The sequence below is a fragment of the Gouania willdenowi genome, chromosome 9 (assembly GCF_900634775.1).
Source record: "Gouania willdenowi chromosome 9, fGouWil2.1, whole genome shotgun sequence".
Lineage (NCBI taxonomy): Eukaryota > Metazoa > Chordata > Actinopteri > Blenniiformes > Gobiesocidae > Gouania > Gouania willdenowi.
In genome coordinates this window covers 38364789-38384108 of record NC_041052.1, presented here as the reverse complement: position 1 = coordinate 38384108, position 19320 = coordinate 38364789, and the positions used below count along the sequence as shown (strand labels likewise).

The following is a 19320-nucleotide window of genomic DNA, read 5'->3' as shown; positions in this document are numbered from 1 at the left end:
CTTAAAGAAACAGAGTGAGAATATCTCAGAAAGGAAAGTGCAAGTGATGTTTTCATTTCATCCATTTCTGGCTCTCTAAAGAGTGTTTCATTACCTGAAGTTTATTAGATTTGGATTTTGTATCAGAAAATTACATTTAGAAGGAATATGGAACACACACAAAGTCTCCAAAAATACTCAAAAGGACAACAAAAATACAGATTGGCATAAAAAATACACAGAACGACTCCAGAAATGCTCAAAACAAGTCCGTCAACACGCAGATTGACTCAAAAAATACAAAAAATGGCACAAAGCAACAATAAAATACACAAAACAAATCCGGAAATACACTAATTGACAGGAGAAATACACAAATTGACCATAAAATTCTCAAAACGACAATAAAATACACAAAACTACTCCAGAAATTCAGAAATTCACTCCAAAAACACATCAATTCACTACAAAAATAAACAAACTACAATAAATGACAGAAAATTACTCCATAAATGACTCAAAATAGCTGCTGAAATACACAAAATAACTGTAGAAATACACAAAACGACAATAAGATGCACAAAGTGACAATAAAATAAACAAAGACAAATAGACAAACGAAATTTAATTGCACAAAATGACCCCATAAATATATATATAATTCCAGAAATACACATAACGACAATAAAATGCATAAAACGACAATAAAATACACAAAATGATTCCAGAAATTCACAAAATGACTTCAGAAATACACAAAACATCAATAAAAATACACTAACACAATAAAATGCACAAAACGACAATAAAATACACAAATTGACTCTAAAAATACAAAAAATGGCAATACAAATAGATAAAGCGACAATGAATGACTCTAAATGACTCAATAAATCCACACAGGAATGCAGAAATACACACAGGCAGGTGAAGTAGCTGTGAAGGCTGATCTGTGTGGATCTCTTATATTAATGACAGTCTTATCTCCAGGAAACAAACAGTAGCTCAATGAAGCCACGTCCAGCTGTGGAGTCTCCAGTGGCCATCACCTCTGCTGCTCCTCCATCTGCACACGGTAAACCTCCCGCTCACTTTCTCTCTCTGCCTCGGGCATCATGTGACCTCTAAACCTCCCTCTTCCACCTGATCAGCACATCCTCATCCCGTGATGACCCCTGGCACCACACAGTTGTCCTTACCGGGCTTCCAGGTGAGCTTTAACCCCTCTCTCTACTCACTGAGCTTCTTTCACATGATCTCCGTTCACATCAGTGTGTTGTGTTGTTTCCCAGCCGTACTCCTACACACAGAGCGCTGCAGCTCACTCCCAGCTGCAGCCTATCGCACATGTCTACCCCACACAGGCTGCACCTTATCCAGGTAAGAGGAGTCCAACACACCTCAGAGTCTTGAATAAAAAGGATGGAATTTTTGTGCTCATTTTGTGTTTTTTCTGTGATGTATTGTGTATTTTTGTTGTCATTTTGTGCATTTTTGTTTCAAAAAATACACAAAACGACTCCGGAAATACTGAAAACAACAATAGGAATACACAACTGACTCCAGAAATACACAAAACTAATCCAAAAAAAAGAATGGAGAAAGCATTAATTAATTTCACAAAATCACCCCAGAAAGAGACTAATGACTACATACCACACCAGCCTGTCATTGCCCGATCCCGTTAGATCTCGGAAGCTAAGCAGGTCTGGGCCTGGTTAGTAGTTGGATGGGAGACCACTGAGAATTCCAGGTGCCACAGTGGGGTGGCAGTCACTCAGTGGTATCTGTCATTGTGCCCTTGGGCAACGCACTTCACCTACATTGCCTAGTATGAATGTAGTGTGTGAGTGAGTGTTGGTGGTGGTCGGAGGGGCCGATGGCGCACTATGGCAGCCTCGCTTCCGTCAGTCTGCCCCAGGGCAGCTGTGGCTACTATAGTAGTTTCCCACCACTAAGTGTGGAGTGAAAGAATAATGCCACAAAACAATAATAAAAATACACAAGACAACAAGAGGACTCCAGAAATAGAGAAAACAACGATAGGAATACACTAAACGACTCTAGAAACACTCAAAACAACTCCAAAAACACACAAACTGAAAATGTTGTAGATTTTTTTTTGTGTGTTTGTGTTTTTGTGTTTTTTGGAGTCATCGGTTTCATTTATTAACTATTCCTACGCTCAGATCTGTGTGTACCACCATATTTACGCAAGCTTCTGTATTTATCAACTTTGATGTGAGCGTACGCTATGATAGATCTCACTTCAGGTCTGAGCTCGTGTATGCAAATCTGAGTGTGTGGATTTGTGGTTCAGCACAGCAAAGTTAATTAATATAATTGTTTATTAAACAAAGTGCTTAATTTTCTTCTTTTGTGTGTTTCTGGAGTTTAAATGGCTCCTTTTTGAGTACACGTTTGGAAAGCTTGATTCAAACCTTTTGTTTCTGTGGTCAGTGATTGTATCATGATTGTCTGCAATAAAAAAAAACATCCCAACAAGCTTGATATCAATCATCTTATTCTGGTCGATGGATGTGACTCTGAGCGTGATGGCTTTGTTTTCTCAGGCTCGGGAGACGTGACATCATTCCTGATGACAGAAGCCCGGCAGCACAACACAGAGATCCGCTTAGCTGTGGGAAAAGTGGCTGATAAAGTGGACCAAATGCTTTCTAAGGTACAAACTCATTGAAAACACTTTAAAAATACTCATTAAGATGGTAGGCTGTGCTTAGCCAGCAGGTGGTAGTATAACACATTAACTTTATTAGCATTAAATAGAGAATCAAAAAAGATTTGTGCTAAAAAGTAAATGTGGTGATTTGCATACTCAATGCCAGGTATTATTTTCAGGTTGCTACGATATATTATATATCTATACATTTTCTGTTTAAAGGCACATGAGGCTCCCCTTATTATGCAGACATTTACATTCAAAAACGTCTTTTAATGTTCCTGTGTGTAAGTATCTTGTGATATCATCTATATCAGTGGTTCTGAATCTTTTTGTGCCCAAGGCACACCAAAGAAAAAATGTGAGGGCACACCCCATAAATACCTTTATAACACAAGTGTTATAACACTCGTGGTATAAAGGCAAAATAGCCTTTATAACACACATGTTATCACTCATATCATGTGCAATATCTGTAAATGTGCATAATTATTTACTAATGCCAAATAAAATGTGACAACTATGTTACTCATGAAAGATTTATATAAAAAACAAGTATAGAGTTTGCCTCTATTATGAAGAGTGCATACAAAGTAGTAAATCAAAAAATAATTATTTTTGTGTAGTTGTATGGTTGTCAGAAAATCCCACGGCACACCCGGACTTGCCTCACGGCACACTAGTGTGCCGCGGCGCTCTATTCGGGAACCACTGATCTACATGATGACTACGCCCTACCATTGACTCCAAAGAAAATACACAAAATGATAGAAAGATACACAAGACAACAGCAAAAATACAAAGTTACTCCATGGACACACAAATTTACCCCAAATACACACAAAATGACAGAAAAATATGCAAAATGCCAATCAAATACACAAAAGGATGATCGAAATTACACCAAATGACTTCAAATACACATAAGAATTACAGAAAAATGCACAGATCAAAAAGATGATAAAAAAAAATACATTTGAAAAACTGAAACTGTCATAATAATGACAACAAAAGCACAAAATGAGAGAAAAATATACTAATGGACAACAAAAATGAGAAAAAAGATTGGATGAATGGGGAAAAAAATACAAAATGACTCAAAAAACACACACAATGAAAACCTAAACGCCTAAAATGAGATAAAAATGAACTAAATAAGAACAAAATGACACAAAATTTGAGAAAAATTGAAACAATGACAAAAACAGATACAAAAAAGAGGAAACAACAAAAAACTTTGTTTTTGTGTTGTTTTTTTGTATTAATGATCAGTCACTATTCTATATAGTGACATGAATGTTGATAATGTGGCCCTCAGATAATTTTCATATTGCACAGATGGATGAGACCAGTCTGTTCATCACAGACACTAACAGCACTGACAAAAGCTACAAGAAATCAGCTCCCAATCAGCAGATCTTAGGTGTACAAATGTGCAACGAGTGATTCAGTGCGTGTTGGTTATTTTAGCTTCGCCCATGCACCACTTATGTGCACCCCTGGATATTAACCTTTAATCTTGACCAGGCGTAACGGGTAATATTGCATTAAACATTTTACAAGGAAGTAAAGAAACGTTTATACATCCGTCTACAGGACTACACATCCCACCGTGCAATGTGCGCAAATGTCAACAAGCAATGTTTAGGGTGGAGATAAATACAGACTTTGGGAGTAAAAAATGTTTGATTCATTGATTTATGATGCATATATTAGCTTTATCTAATAGAATATTATCAGGGTAGGAGCTTTATTGAATGTTATTGGTATTGGTGTTTACGACTAATGGGAGCTGTCGTCAGTTCTTTGTATTTATTCTGTTGATACTGAATTTATCATTGTTCCCTTTAATATTTACCTTTAAAATACCAATCTCTGTATGACTGACTGTGATGTGAACATGTATTTTTGTTCCTGATCACGTTTCATTGTTTATTTATTTTTTAACATTGTATTTTGTTATCCGTGTTTATCTATTTATAAAGCAAGGAACCTCTGGAAAACAGACACACACACACACACACACAAATATTTCTGCGAATCATGCTCAGAGACTTTCAACATGGCTGCTGCTTGGTTCGAAGGTGTGCAACGTCAGATTTGTTTGGACTGCAATGATACTGTTCATAAATGTCTTGAATACAGCTCTCAATGTTGACAGGTAACTAAAAAAATAAAAAAATACCATTGCAACTTTTATGTGATTACTTCAATAGTAAGTAAATACGGTCTCCTTTGTAACTAAAGATAATCATTGTCTGAAGTGTGATAAAAGGGCTTCTACAGCATTAAATAATCCTGTTTTAATAAATTACAAGAAAGTGTGGTAGTGATAGTACTGCTAGTTTGTCGTGAATTTGGCCAAAACATTTCCTAAAAAGAAACTAGGAATGTTTTTAAATTAATTGTTTATTGTTGCACTAAATTTGTGTTTTGTCACAGTTGGTCATCATGTTATCCTGTGACTGGTTTCTGAAAGTGCTGCTGATAAAAAAATAAATAAAAAATAAATACAGATTAAAGGAAACACTGAGTGACGGCATTAAAGCGTTGCGTCTGTAGTGATGAGTCACCAGTTCTAATGATCACCAGGTGACGTGACAGGTTTTGTTTACTTGGTCCTGATGGCAGGAGAAGCAGTAGCTACAATGAACAACATCCACTACAAACCTTTAGACTTTATTGCACATTTTAATTGCATCAATATTGAATGATGAATGAAAACATAGCCAATAGTTAAACATAGCCATAATGAATGACAAAGTTCCAGATCTACAGTATCTGAATTTCTGTTTTACCTACTGTTTATTCTACCGGGTTATCTGACCAGTGAGAGAACAGCTGCTCTGCGAACGGCGTTTGTTTACAACTTCGTACCGATACAGGCTGTTGCCGTGTGAACAAAAACGACCCAAATGAAATATGCGAATATTGTATCAATTTAGCTTCAAAGCAAACGAGGTGTGAATACAGCCTAAAAATAAAACGCGTCCCTGAAATGTTTGAATTTCCTGTGAACGTTTAAACAGGTGGACGACATCCACAGACAGGGCGGCGTGTCCATGAATGTGTCCAACATGTCCCTGGAGACGACTATGATCATGCACAACATCCAAAGGATAATCCAGGTGTGGTATCATTGCTCGGCGTGGTACACGTCCTCGTGTTCTTCCTCTAAAGTCTCTCCTTCGCTTTTCAGGAAAACGAGTGTCTGAAAAAGGAGGTGTTCGACAAAAGCTCTCGCATCGAGGAGCAGAACAGGAAGATCGGGGATCTCATCAACCAGAACCAGAGGTAAAACAGAATTCATCAGCAAATCTTTTTAAATAAACACCTTGGACTGTAACCCAAACAGTTTACATCTGCAGTGATTGTAGATGTAAATGCCAAGATGCAGGGAAGTAGGAGTTCTGTTTGTAGATGTTACCACTAAACTAAAATGAGCCAATCCCGCAAAAGCAGTGATATTTTCTTTAAGTTTTCTTTTCTTATAGTTGTGCATATATTACTGCTGTAACAACCAAGTCTAATAAAGTATTATTGTATCTTATCCTATTTCATATAATCCTAGCTGATCGTAGTTTTTTTTTGCGTTTTTACGTTTGGTATTGTATCTTGTCGTGTGTTGTGTTGTCTGGTCTTATTGCATTTTTTTGTATCGTATTGTACCTTGTGTTGTGTCTTGTTGTCGAATGTTGTATCTTTCAGTACCTTGTCTTTCTTGCCGTACGTTGTTGTGATTTGTTTGGCCATATCTTGTTGTCTCTTTACATATTTTATTTTGTCTTTGTTGTCATACCTTATTGTACATTGTTGGCTTTTGTCGTACCTTGCTGTACCTTGTTGTGTTTTGTCTCATCGTACCTTGCTGTACCTTGTCTCTTGTCATATCTTACAGTACCTTGTCTTTCTTGTCGTTCCTTGTTGTACCTTGTCGTGATTTGTTTGGCCATACCTTGTTGTCTCTTTTTGTATCTTACTTTGTCTGTCTTGTCATAGCTTATATCTTGCTGTACCTTGTCGTGGTTTGTCTTGTCGTACCTTATCATACTTTGCATCTTGTTCTTGTCTTATATTGTCATACCCAATTGTATATTGTACCTTATCGTACCTTGTTGTATCTTGTTATTGTTATACCTTGATATTGTATCTTGTACCATGTTTTTTTATTGTTCTTGTCGTACCTTATTGGACCTTGTTGGCTATTGTCGTATCTTGCTGTACCTTGTTGTCTCTTGTCATATCTTCCCTTGTCATTCGTGTTGTACCATGCTGTACCTTGTCGTGTCCTGCCGTGTATAGTTATATCTTGTCATATCATCTTCTATCGTGTCATGTTCTCTTATCACGTGACATGCTTCGGCCTGTAGAGTCCATTTGCCTAATTACCTAAAGAAACACAGATAGTATGCGTGATAAGCTCAGCACAAAGTGATGTGTCAGTACAGAAGCATATGAAACAGAAGAATGCAGCCTTTGGAGCATCTACACCTATCTTGTTTTCCAGGTACATGGAGGAGAGCCACGTGTGGCTGGAACAAAGGAGCGATTCGCTGAAGTCGACCAGCGAGCAGAACCAGACCCGACTGCTGCAGGCTGAGCAGGACAAGGTGAACAAAGGTTTCGGTTTGTGGAGCTTTCCCAATTCAACTCGTTTCCCTGTTGGTGTGTGCTGACTTGCTCTCTTTGCTGTGCTGTGCTGCTCTGAGAAGGTTTCTCTCTCCTCTCAGCATATAAGCCTTCAGGACTGTGACTCTGCTCAGGTGAGCCTGTATCCTCTCTGCACACTGGGATCAACTCAAAGCTGCAAAAAGGAAACAGAACATCACCACCACCTCTCAGCACAGGCTCAGAGTAAAACGTTCAAATGTTCGATGAGGAAAATTTACAAATGACAAGAAAAGACTTTTCACTTGAAATGAAAGAAAAATACTTGCAGCATTTTCTTATATTTTATTGCTTTATAAACCCTTTTTCCAAATTAGCTTTATTTCTTTAAACTAAAAAAATATTCACAGTTTGATTTGTTATACCCTAAATTTGTGACAGATAACATTTTCTGTTACCATTTATGTCTAAAACATTTTGTTTTTTTAAATTTCATGTTTTTTTGCGTTGACTTCTTTTTTAGATGACCTTACTTCCAATTACATTCTTACCTTCTTCTTCTTTTTAATTGTATTTGGCAATGTTCTTGTAGGAGTTATTATTATTATTATTTTTCTTTTTCAACTCCTTTCAGATTTAGATTCAGAGAACTTTAGTTGTCCCCGAGGGGCAATTCAGTTTCAGTTACATTCCGACCAAGACACTTGAAAGACAATAACATATCACATGTATGGTTGGAGTGTCAAATCAACAGCATTCCATCCAGACTTTGACAGACTGTTCATCTCAGGGAGTCGAATGAGATAAGAGAAGTTTTTTTTTCTTTCTTCCGATGGGCTAGACATAACATGACTGCCGGCCCGATTGTTCCTGGTCAATTCCAATAAATTCCAATAACATGGTCATTCCTTGAAACAAACTCTCCACTCCTCTTAAGTTCACACGGTGGAATCCATCTGAGTTCTGAGACATTCGACTCATTTTATCGGTCAAAATGCTTCCAACGTAATCCAAGTTTTGTGATAAATCATGAAAACGCCAGATCCAATCAGCAGAAGACCCGTCATCATAAATTCTAATCTGGTCTGGTTGACGTCTTCCACGTCCTCAGGACTTACGGACTCTCTCGTTGCCCGTAATCCTTGTTGAGAGATTTGACGAAAAGTGAAGAAATACCAGATAATCAATTTCATGATTAGATTCATGATTGGAATGCAGATAGAGGCTCCTGTTAGATTAAAACAAAACAAAAGAGCAGGAAAAAGGAGGGAGCGAGGGAAAAAAGCGTCCTCTCCTCAGAGTGCAAGCATTTGTGCGGAACTCCTCCTAGGCTATTATTGCAGCACTAATAACATGTCATCTCACAGGGGCAATGTCAAGGATGTGCAGTCAACCTTTTTTGGAGCCAAAATTTGCGTCAAGTGTCAAAAACCAAAATTTTCCATATCTCATCGAATATTTATTGTACAAGTTCGATGCTTACATTTATGAAAAGCTCATCTCAAGTGGAGTATTTTATTTCATTGGACCGAAGCTGTATGACCTACCAGTAAAAAGATCGGTAGGGGTCAAAATTTATGACGTTACAAACAAAAAAAAAATTATATATATACTTTTTCCCCTATAACTTGGTCACTGGTACCATTGAACAACATTTCCTTTCGATGTGTGACCTTGACCTTTGCTCAAGGTCACATATTGGTCAAGAACTCCTCAGGACGACGAAGCTTTGCCAAAACAAAAAATACTTTTTTCCCTATAACTTGGCCACAAATTGAGAGAGAGTGCTCAGACTGGTACCATTGAACAACATTTCTTTTCAATGTGTGACCTTAACCTTTTTTCAAAGTCATATTTAAGGTCAAGGTCAGTCTTCTGTTTTTCCTGCATTATTACTTTCAATTTCATTAGTAAAAACAACAAACTTCCAGATAGAGGTTGTCATTTTTGCCAGTTTTCAACTGCCAACTACGTAGTCGCCTTGCGAATATAGGTCTTGCCTAGATTTTAAATGTTTTTACTAAATAACTTTAAAATATTTTAGTGTTGAAATATATAAAACTTCAGTGTGGTGCTTTATATTTTTTTAAAAAAAATGTTGTTCTTTGATTATTTTTCTCGCAAAAATGAATAAAAGTGCAATTAAAATTCTGTTACAATGAGTTTGCATACAAAGGAATATGTGGCGTAGTGCAAAATTTCCAGTGGTTTTGATGAGAATGAAGTCCTTTTTGCAGGTTATACCTGAACTTGATCCCAGTTTGACATTCGTCCTCATCGTCAGTGCCATCGTTTGATTGAACTGTTCACTCTGGCCTTCTTCTCCATCTTCATCTCTCACACGCTTTGTCTTCTCTCATCCAGGCCGGTGCTCCCTCTGTCTCTGTGTGCAATGATGCTCTGCTGGTCCCACCTCTCCCTAACCTCCATCTCTGCCCTCAGGTCCGTCTGACGGAGGACCTGGCGTCCTCGGCGTCGCGCATCTCTCAGCTACAGCTGGAGGCGTCGGATCAGCAGCAAAAGGCGGCAGAGCTGCAGAGTAAACTCAACACGGCGCTGAACGACGTGGAGAATTACCGTCAGAGCGCGTCTGCTCTGCACTCGCAGCTGGAAGGTCTGTGGAGGTCACCAATCTGCATCAGTGACACTGTTTTCCAATGCATTCAGGGAAAGCATAGACACTACAGGCCGTCTGTGGGGCTCAGGCCTGCTTTTAGTCAGTGTCAGGCTTCATTCTGTGATGTAAACATTCAAAGTTGGTACCCACAGGCAAGACTACTCTGAAACCAATCAAAAACGTGTACAAACAGTCCCTAAAAACTCTAGATAAAAACCCAAAAACTCATCATCACTGTATAATCTTAAAGAAACACAGTATACTAAGCTAAGAAAACATGATTAAATTTGCAGACTTTACCCTCACATACAAAATTATACACGCATTGGCCCCTGCTCGACTACAGGAATGTGTCACTAAAAACAATCAAAACAGACCCACAAGAGCAAGGTCCAGAAGTGACTATAAAATCCCATCCAGAAAAATCACCTTTGGTCAGAATGTATTATCATACCCCACCTCTCATACATGGAACACCATGCCAACAACAATACGAGAGCTCTCAACTTTTAGCTCCTTTTCCAACCAACTGGAATCTTGGATGTTGGACAATCAAAATTGTCCACACAACTGAACAAAACTTTGCACAGAAGACAGGAACTTCAATTATATTTGGTATTTTAGATGTTTAAATAGATGATTTTTATATTGTGTGTGAGTATGCAGTGTTAGTGTAACATACATGTTAAGAATATATGAGGGTGAACTCGGATGTTGGTAATGTGTTGAATTAAATGTAGTGTGTGGGTAATGTGGTTGGCGTTTGGTCCAGCAGGGGACTGAGAATGGAAATGAGCTTGGGCTACAATCCTGCATATTCATAAGTACATGTTTTTTAGCATTCTCTTGTTTTTAATATGCATTGTCCCTTGAAAAAAAAATATTATCCAAAATCAAAGCATTTAATCTGTGACAAAATTCAAATATCTTGAATTAGTTCTTGACCCACAGCTAAAATTTGAAAAACACAATCTCTAAAACAATACAAAGCAAGCTAAATTGTTTCAAATTAATCAGACATTACTTTCCAACCCAGGCCGCCCTCCTTTACGTGCACGCTATGATATTCTCACACATATCATACTGCATTACAGCTGGGGTCCAGGCTGCCACAAAGTGCATTGGCTCACTTTACAATCAAGCAATAAAATGTATGGACAAAAAAACCAATCCGCTACCATCACTGCATTATTCTGGAGAAGCATAAGTTGCTAAGCTTTTAATGCTTTAGCAACTTCTGCTTTCTCAAACTAACATTCAAATGTATCAATAATCTAGCACCCAAACTACTCAGTTCTTTTATCCAGAGACAAAACAGCACCAGAGGTTCCATCAATCACAACTGTCAGATCCCACACTGCAAAAGTGCCGAGCTGTGGAATCCACTACCAACAGAACTCAAAACCATATCAGATTTTAAAACGTTCACCTGTAGGCTTAAGTCTTAGCTGACAGAAAATATTAATTATACCCATTTGTAAATAGCTGCGTGTGTTTTTGACTGTTGCTTATTTGGTGATTACGTTTCAAAACGTTTTTTTCATTTTATTTTGAAATCACCACAGAATCAACGCGGGTTACACCGGACGAAGACCGGAGAGGAGGAGGGCCGTCACACTGATATACTAGCAAATAGGGATGGGAATTGAAAACCAGTTCTTTCTGAGAACTGGTTTCCAGTAATCCAATTCCTAGGAATAGTTTGTTTCCTTGTATTTCAGTTCCACTTATCGGTTCCTCTTACGTCGCAAATACGTAACGATAAACTATTAGCTGCAAACTTTTGTATCTATATTGAATTGCATTGTTCCTGTAAAATGAATAAATAAATAAATGTGTGTGTGTGTGTGTGTTTCAGAGCTGAAGGAGGCGGCGGAGCGAGCTCAGACTCAGTACCGCATCGAAAAGCAGCGACGCAAAGAAATGGAGCTGAGAGTCAACAACGCAGAGGAGGAGCTGCTGGACCTGAAGACAGACAAGGAGAGCCTGGAACGAGTCAGTGTTTCACAATCAGACACTTCACACTTGCACACAGTGCCTCTGCACTCGTCCAACAGACTGACAATATCTCCCATTTCACCGTCGTTTTCTGTGGTTCTTTTTGGATGATGTAGAGTGTATTATTGTTGTCATTTTGTGTATTTTTTTAAACAATGTGGTTCAATGTGTTTTTATTTTCATCATTTTGTGTACTTTTGATGTATTTTGTGAATTTTTGGTTTTGTTTGGTGTATTTTATGTGGTGTTATTTTTGGTGTTTCTATATATTTATTTTGTAATTTTGTGTATTTTTTGTCTTTTTGTTAGGTGCTTTCTTAGAAGCATGTTGTGTGTTTGTGCATTTTGGATGTCGTAGAGTGTATTATTGTTGTTGTTTAAAGTGTTAAGTCTTCTTTTTGTATGTTTTTGTTATCATTTTGTGTAATTTTGATGCAGTGTAATGTGTTTTTGTCATTTTGTGTAGTTTTTTTAATGTGGTTTTATGTGTTTTTTTTTGTCGCCATTTTATGAATTTTTGATGTTTTATGTATTTGTGATGTTTTGTGTGTTTTTTGTGTTATATATGTATTTGGCCTTTTTGTGTGTTTCTTCTGTCTTTTTGTTGTTAGATGTTTTCTTAGAGGCATTTTGTGTGTTCATGTGCATTTTTGACATTGTATAGTATTATTGTTGTTGTTTAAAGTGTTTTGTTATATTTTTGTATGATTTGGTTGTCATTTTTTATATTTTTTATGTGGTTTATAGTGTTTATCATTTTGTGTACTTTAGAAGACATTTTGTGAATTTTTGGTGTCATTGTGCATTTTTTGTGTATTTGTGTTGCTGTTTTGTGTGTTTCTATATATTTAATTTGTCATTTTGTGTATCTTTTCTATCTTTTTGTTTTCTTAGCGGCATTTTGTGTATTATTTGTTTAGTTTTGTATTTCTGTTGTAGTTTTGTGTGATTAGGATACAGAGTGCAGAAAGAGTCGATGTGATCATTGTGTGTTGTATTTACACGAGCTGAAATAAAGCAACACGGTTCTGATGAGAGCTGCACTCGTCCGGTCTGATAGAAATGAAATCTTCTCTCCTTCGTCCTTAGACTCTGGCAGAGAGGAAGAGCAAATGGCAGGCGGAGCGTCAGCGTCGGGACGAGGAGGTGGAGGAGCTGCGCAGGAGCAGCCAACAGGAGCTGGACAAAGTCCGAGCTCAGCTCCGGAAGGCCCGGACCAGCAGCGACCACGCGACATCCGAGCAGGTCAGAAAAGGCAATAATCATGGGCTTATATTTGTTCCACAAATGGTGCAGGAACAAGACTAAATTCTGCATGACATTGACGGATTTTGCATTAGCGTAATGAAATTCTGAGCAATTCATTGTTTGTTCAGGCAAAATTTGTTTTTGCTAGCAGAAGTAGTTTTTGCTTACACATAAGGCTGGGCGATATGGACCAAAACTCATATCTCGATATTTTTTCTCAAAATGCTGAAATACGATAAAAATCTTGATATTTTTATTCAAATAAAGTCGGACCAGAAAGACAATTCTGGGTTAAATTTGCTGATTCAAAATGTCACACAGGCTCATTTATTAACAAACTGCTGCATTAGGGCTGGGTATCGCCAGGTACCTCACAATATATCGCAATATTTCTTATTCCACGTTAACGATTATTATTGTGATACGGCAATAATCAATATATCGCGGGAAATTTCATCCACGGTGCATCACGATATCTGTCACTGAAGAAATTCAGAATTTATCTACTGCACTGAATCCATTTCACAGGAATTACAAAACATTGTGTGTGTGTGTTGTGTGTGTGTATATATATATGTATTGTTTTCTTCAGATATTTGGTGCCAGTGAATCGATAACGTATTGCGAGACGAAACCTTGCAAAAATTTGTTGTATCGATATTTTTGGCACACACCTACGCTGGATGGTATGTGCCACTTTTCTTTTGGCTTTTTTCTTATAAGGGACAGCATGTGTGAGTGAGTTCTGTAGTGTGGCTTGTTTAGGAGAAGGTCTGATTTAGGACTCGCTCAGAAATCCATATCACTGTGCTTTTCATGGTCTTCTGAGAAGTAGCGAAAGCAGCAACTCCTATAAAGTATTTTAATACAAAATAAGCTATAGAAATATAGCTTATATAGCTATATATCGATGTAGGCGATATTGTAATTTTTTATATCGCCAAATATAAAACTCGATGAATCTCGATATATTGCCCAGCCCTACTCACACGTAGAATTGTTTTGCACGTGCAGTACTTTGTTATAAATATAAGGTAACAGATAGCAGACTGACTGCAGTGCTCTTCGTCTGGTCACAGCTCTCTCAGCTGCAGGCTGAACTGGAGGACGAGTGGAAGGCGAAGTGCGCGCGGACGCTGGATTCAGCTGAAGAACAGCATCGCAGAGCGGTGACGGAGCTGATGGAGCAGAGGGACATCCTGCAGGAGAAGCTGACCCAGCTGCAGGAGAAGGTCAGTCATTGGGTTTTTTAATCTGATGCAATTTGTAACTCCTTCAAAGGTCCAGTATTATGCTATTTTTTACCCATCTGCATTTGTTCTAAGAACCCCAGCAACATACAGTAGTATTTGAGGTTTATTTTCCCAAATTTGCCTGTTTTCCAGAGTTTTAGCCTTCTGAAAAGTCACTACAGACCGTTTTTATAAACAGGCTGTTTTGGGGCCTTCATACATATGCATGAGTGTTTGTGTCTGTAGACGCAGACTTCATGCCTCGCTCTGGGAGAGGGTGATCAGTGATCACTATTGCGGTTTTCTTTTGCTATCCACACACTCTTGTTATTGTTTGCAGCCAAAAAACTGCACATTACAGTAAAACACATGGCTGTTTAAGCGGCTATTGTGATTGTGAGTTCGACAAACGCTGCTTCGGGGTGTGTGTTTATCACATCAGTAGCCGCAGCAGAGGAGTCAGTCATCTGAGTCAGCTGTTTCAAACACTCACTGAAGTGTTAAGCTGCAAAGTCACTTTATTGTCCTTCTTACCTCTCCTAACCACAGGAATAGTCCTGTTAAGGTGATATTAATTTGTTTTGTTCAAACCGCTGCGTTGCATTGTGTCACAAACACGTCAGATCATGTCAAAGGCGATACGAAGCGATGTAACGGATACTAAAAATGAAACCGATAGTGAGCTCTCACAGTCCGCTTCAGATTATCTGTATACTGGATTATCTATATACTGAATGCAAATATATTATCTGTGAATAAAGGGACCAGTGGTTAAGGGAGAAGGCTTGTAATCGTAGAGTCACTGGTTTGAATCTCCCTGGTCTGGTCCATCACTGTGGGATGTTGATCAGTCCCTTATATTAATCTTAAATGCTCCCTGCTCCCGTGGCTGCTCACTGCTCCTCAGGGAGGGATTAAATGCAGAGACCACATTTTGTGTATGTAGCTTTACATATATGACAATAAAGTATAATGTATATTCTGTATCAGTGATTCCCCGAACTTTCCACAGTCCCGTACCCCTTCAGACTTTTAATCTGAAGCCATGTAACCCTACTCCTGCACACTTAAAAAACATACCGTATTTTTCGAACTATAAGGCGCACTTAAAATCCTTTAATTTTCTCAAAAATCGACAGTGCGCCTTATAATCAGGTGCGCCTTATGTATGAAATTAGCTACTGTGCTTCAACATACTGAACTGAAAAAGTGAGTGTATTGTTCTATATTTTATGTTAAGCCTGAACGATGTTGAGAGTTATTGTTAATGAGTTGAATAAAGTTTGACTTATCTGACTATATTATTTCGCTTAATGCGTCTTAATAATAATAATAATAATAATAGTAATAACAAACCGGTGCGCCTTATAGTCCGGTGCGCCTTATGTATGAAAATAGACCCAGTCAGACCCATTCATTGATAGTGCGCCTTATAATGCGGTGCGCCTTATAGTCCGAAAAATACGGTAATCATGTAATGTCATATACAGTATAGCACTACAGGGAAAATTGTCTCGTTAAGGGGTTGTATATATTTCATATTTGAATTTTTTGAAGAAAATGCAAGTGAGGATGCTGGTGCTGGCCCGCGTCATTGAACACTGCATTAGCATAAGCCTAGTGTTAGCATTAGCCTAGTGTTAGCTATCATTGGCCTATCATTAGCATTAACTAGCATTAATTAACATAAGCATTAGCCTAGCATTAACATTAGTATTTGCTAGCATTAGCCTAACATTAACATTAACTTAGCATTAGCATTAACATAACATTAACATGAGCTTAACATTAGCATTAACATAGCACAAGCATTAGCTTAACATTAACATTAGCATTAACCTATCATTAGCATTAACTTAGCACTAGCATTTATCTAATGTTAGCATTAGCTACCGTTAACTAGCCTTAGCTTAGTATTAGTACTAGTACCCCCATGACAATTTGCGTACCCCTTGGTGTATCCTTACCCCACTTTGGGAATCTAGATTCTATATTAAACCGCAGTGTTTGTTTTAACTGTAAGGTAGTTTGAGAGGGAGGAGCTCACATTCTTATGGGGTAGGAGGAGCCAGGGTTGTCAGTAGGAGGAGTTTCCAACTAATGATGTAATATTGGGGCAAAAATCCAACTCGCCCATTTGGAGCTGAATTTTTACAAAATGTGGAATAACAAGTGAGGTAGGAAACCTAACTTTTCCAACGTTGACCCTCTGAATGAGGCTAAATGAATGTATATCACTGTAGCAAAACCATTATAAAGTTGTTTTTTTTTACAATACTGCCCCTTTAAATGAACATTCAGCTGATTGTTTACATGTGTCTGATGCCTTTTTTGACCTGCTGTTAAAACAGTGCACGGCTCTGAAGCAGAGCAGAGACTTGGAGGAGCAGAGTTTACAGGAAAACGAGCAGCAGAAAGAGGAGCAGCGAGCCCTGCAGGAAAAGGTAAGACACGTGATGAGTGAGTGTGACTCCAGTCAGGTCAAAGGTCTGTGTTATTCTTGCTTTTTCAGAGTGAAGATCTCATAATCACACAGGTTTGTTTTTACTGAGGGCATGCTGTGGTTGTAATATTAATTAAAATGAAAGAAATATGGATTAAAAAGGTTAAAAACTAATTAAAGGCACTATTCAACTATATACTGTAAGTATGATTAGGATGATGACAGTTTCCAAGATGAATTTGGACCTGCAACGACAAAACCCTGAAGCACACTAAATATCTGTGTTGATTCTCCACCTTTGAAAGTTCTGAAACCATTTTAAGCGAGAAAGTGACCAAGTTGAATATCAACATGTGGTCATTTGATTTGTAAATCTCTCAAACACATTTCATTCTGACATTTCAGAGATTTCCTTAGACCCTATATTGTGCTACCGACAAACCTTTAGGTTAACTTCCAAATCACAATGCATCATGGGGCGGCTCAGTATGCCTAGTGTTCCCACCGTGCATACTTAAAAATGTCCTCATATAGTATACATCCAAGTATTTCTTGTGTACTCAGTCTTTTCATACTATCTAATGTGAACGCACTACATATCGTATTTTGCGGCATACAGTATAGGATTCTATTTTTTTTACTTTAAAGTTGAGGGCGCGGCCAATGTAACGGTGCGCTTTATATGTGGATTTTTCATGTCACCCCTAGAGTGGAATGACTGAAGTTTAACAGCCACTGAACATCACGCTGTTTGTTAATAAATGTACCTGTGTGGAATTTGGATAATCAGATTTAACCCAAAATTGTCTTTCCGGTTGCACTTCATTTGAAATAAAATTATCCCGATTTATATTATATACGCTATTTTGAGAAAAAAATATTGTGAGTTTTGGTCTATATCGCCCAGCCCTAGTCTGTTGTACTCTGACAGCTCTATGAAGCCTCATTGTTAGCTTCTTGCTGTTTTTGTAGTACTCGGCCCTGCAGCAGCACGCAGCACAAGTACAGGATGAACTGGAGCGCAGAGTGGCTGAGCTGGAGAGGACCCGGGAGTCCTCAGGAGACACCGCAGCAGAGGTGAACCAGTCTACGTTTGTGCAGCCCACAAAACCAATACACAAAATAACTAAAAAAAAAAACACACGCACAAAAAATAGCTTCAAAAACAAAGGAAATTATTTTGAAAACCTACTAAAAACAACAAAAGTACAATACAGCACAAATACACAAAATGACTCCAAAACCAAAAAAAAACTAAACAAATAAGATTTCAAAAACACACAAAACAGCAACAAAAATACACAAAAGAACAACTAGCATTCGCAGAATTACTTCAAAATTGCACAACACACAAATTCACACGAAATGACTCCAAAAGACACACAAAATCGCAAAAGGCTACTCCAAAATCACACAAATCAACAACAAAAATACACAAAACAACAAAAATACACTAACTGACTCCAAAAACACACGCACACAAAAATAAAAATAAAAAATTAGCCTGGAACAATTCCAGACTCAGCCCCTGTAAAATCGACAGAGATCTAGCTGTAATACTGATAGATTTCTTTCTTGATTTCTAGGCTGAAATATCATATGAAAAACTAAATGAAAATAATAAAATAAAAAGCACAAAATGATTTGGAAAACACACTAAACCGCAACACACAAATGTAGACAAAAGGATGGCAAAGACAGACTAAATTACAAAAAACAGTCCAAACTACATCAGAAACACACACAAGTATTTCAAAAACACACTAAACAACAACAAAAATACATGAAATGACTCCAAAAACACACAAAATGGCTCCAATACCCAACAACATTAATTTATTAACACACGAAAGGACTCTAAAATCATTGCACAGTGGAGGCACCACCTGCAGATGACGCTCTGACCCTTTGGTGCTGGTGTTGTTTGTGCAGGTAAAACGTGTGATGAACGGCGTCTTCCACTCGCTGCGAGCAGAGTTTGACGTGAGGGAGTCATACAGCGGACAGACGGTGCTATCAGTGATCGTCTCCACCATCAAGGTCTGTCTGTACGTCAGAGAGGGAAACAGCAGAATGCGGGACTTTCAACAATGTCAAACATGATGATGATGATGGATGTAAATAAATAAATGGGAGGAAAGTTAAAAAAAAACAAACAAACTATTTAGTAATAAATAAACAAAAGTCTAAGAGAAATACATTTTAAAAAAAAAATAAACAAAAACTATTTAGGTCTGAAATGTGAAGAAAACACCTCATTATTTATACTTTTGTAGTACTGCATAAATAAAAATAAGCCTCTTTTTTTCTTATTGTAGAAAATAAATATAAACAATCTAAATAATAGTGTCTGGCTCAAAAGAATGACTAAAAAAGATTGGAATAACGCCAGTAAATTTATATTAGTAAACCAATAATAGTAATAATTATGATGAAGAACATAATATCTTTATTAATGGAGCACTCTTTTCAAAATTACATAAAACAATAAATATCTGGTTTGACAGACGATTAC

General features: G+C 37.7%; 1 protein-coding gene across 3 annotated transcripts in view; it reads left to right on the top strand.

Moving 5' to 3' along the window:
* The window catches only part of fkbp15b (FKBP prolyl isomerase family member 15b), a 35739-nt gene that overhangs the window by 12622 nt on the left and 3797 nt on the right, over window positions 1–19320 (top strand). For 2 of the 3 annotated variants that reach the window (XM_028456346.1, XM_028456347.1), the window contains exons 13-27: window positions 970–1054; window positions 1131–1189; window positions 1272–1359; window positions 2553–2662; window positions 5689–5787; window positions 5859–5953; window positions 7167–7269; window positions 7390–7422; window positions 9710–9881; window positions 11743–11879; window positions 12972–13127; window positions 14210–14362; window positions 16714–16806; window positions 17778–17882; window positions 18738–18845. In XM_028456346.1, coding sequence (XP_028312147.1) covers window positions 970–1054; window positions 1131–1189; window positions 1272–1359; window positions 2553–2662; window positions 5689–5787; window positions 5859–5953; window positions 7167–7269; window positions 7390–7422; window positions 9710–9881; window positions 11743–11879; window positions 12972–13127; window positions 14210–14362; window positions 16714–16806; window positions 17778–17882; window positions 18738–18845 — 1596 coding nt within the window. The remainder of the gene's footprint in view (window positions 1–969; window positions 1055–1130; window positions 1190–1271; window positions 1360–2552; window positions 2663–5688; window positions 5788–5858; window positions 5954–7166; window positions 7270–7389; window positions 7423–9709; window positions 9882–11742; window positions 11880–12971; window positions 13128–14209; window positions 14363–16713; window positions 16807–17777; window positions 17883–18737; window positions 18846–19320) is intronic. The other variant, XM_028456348.1, reaches the window with a different exon arrangement.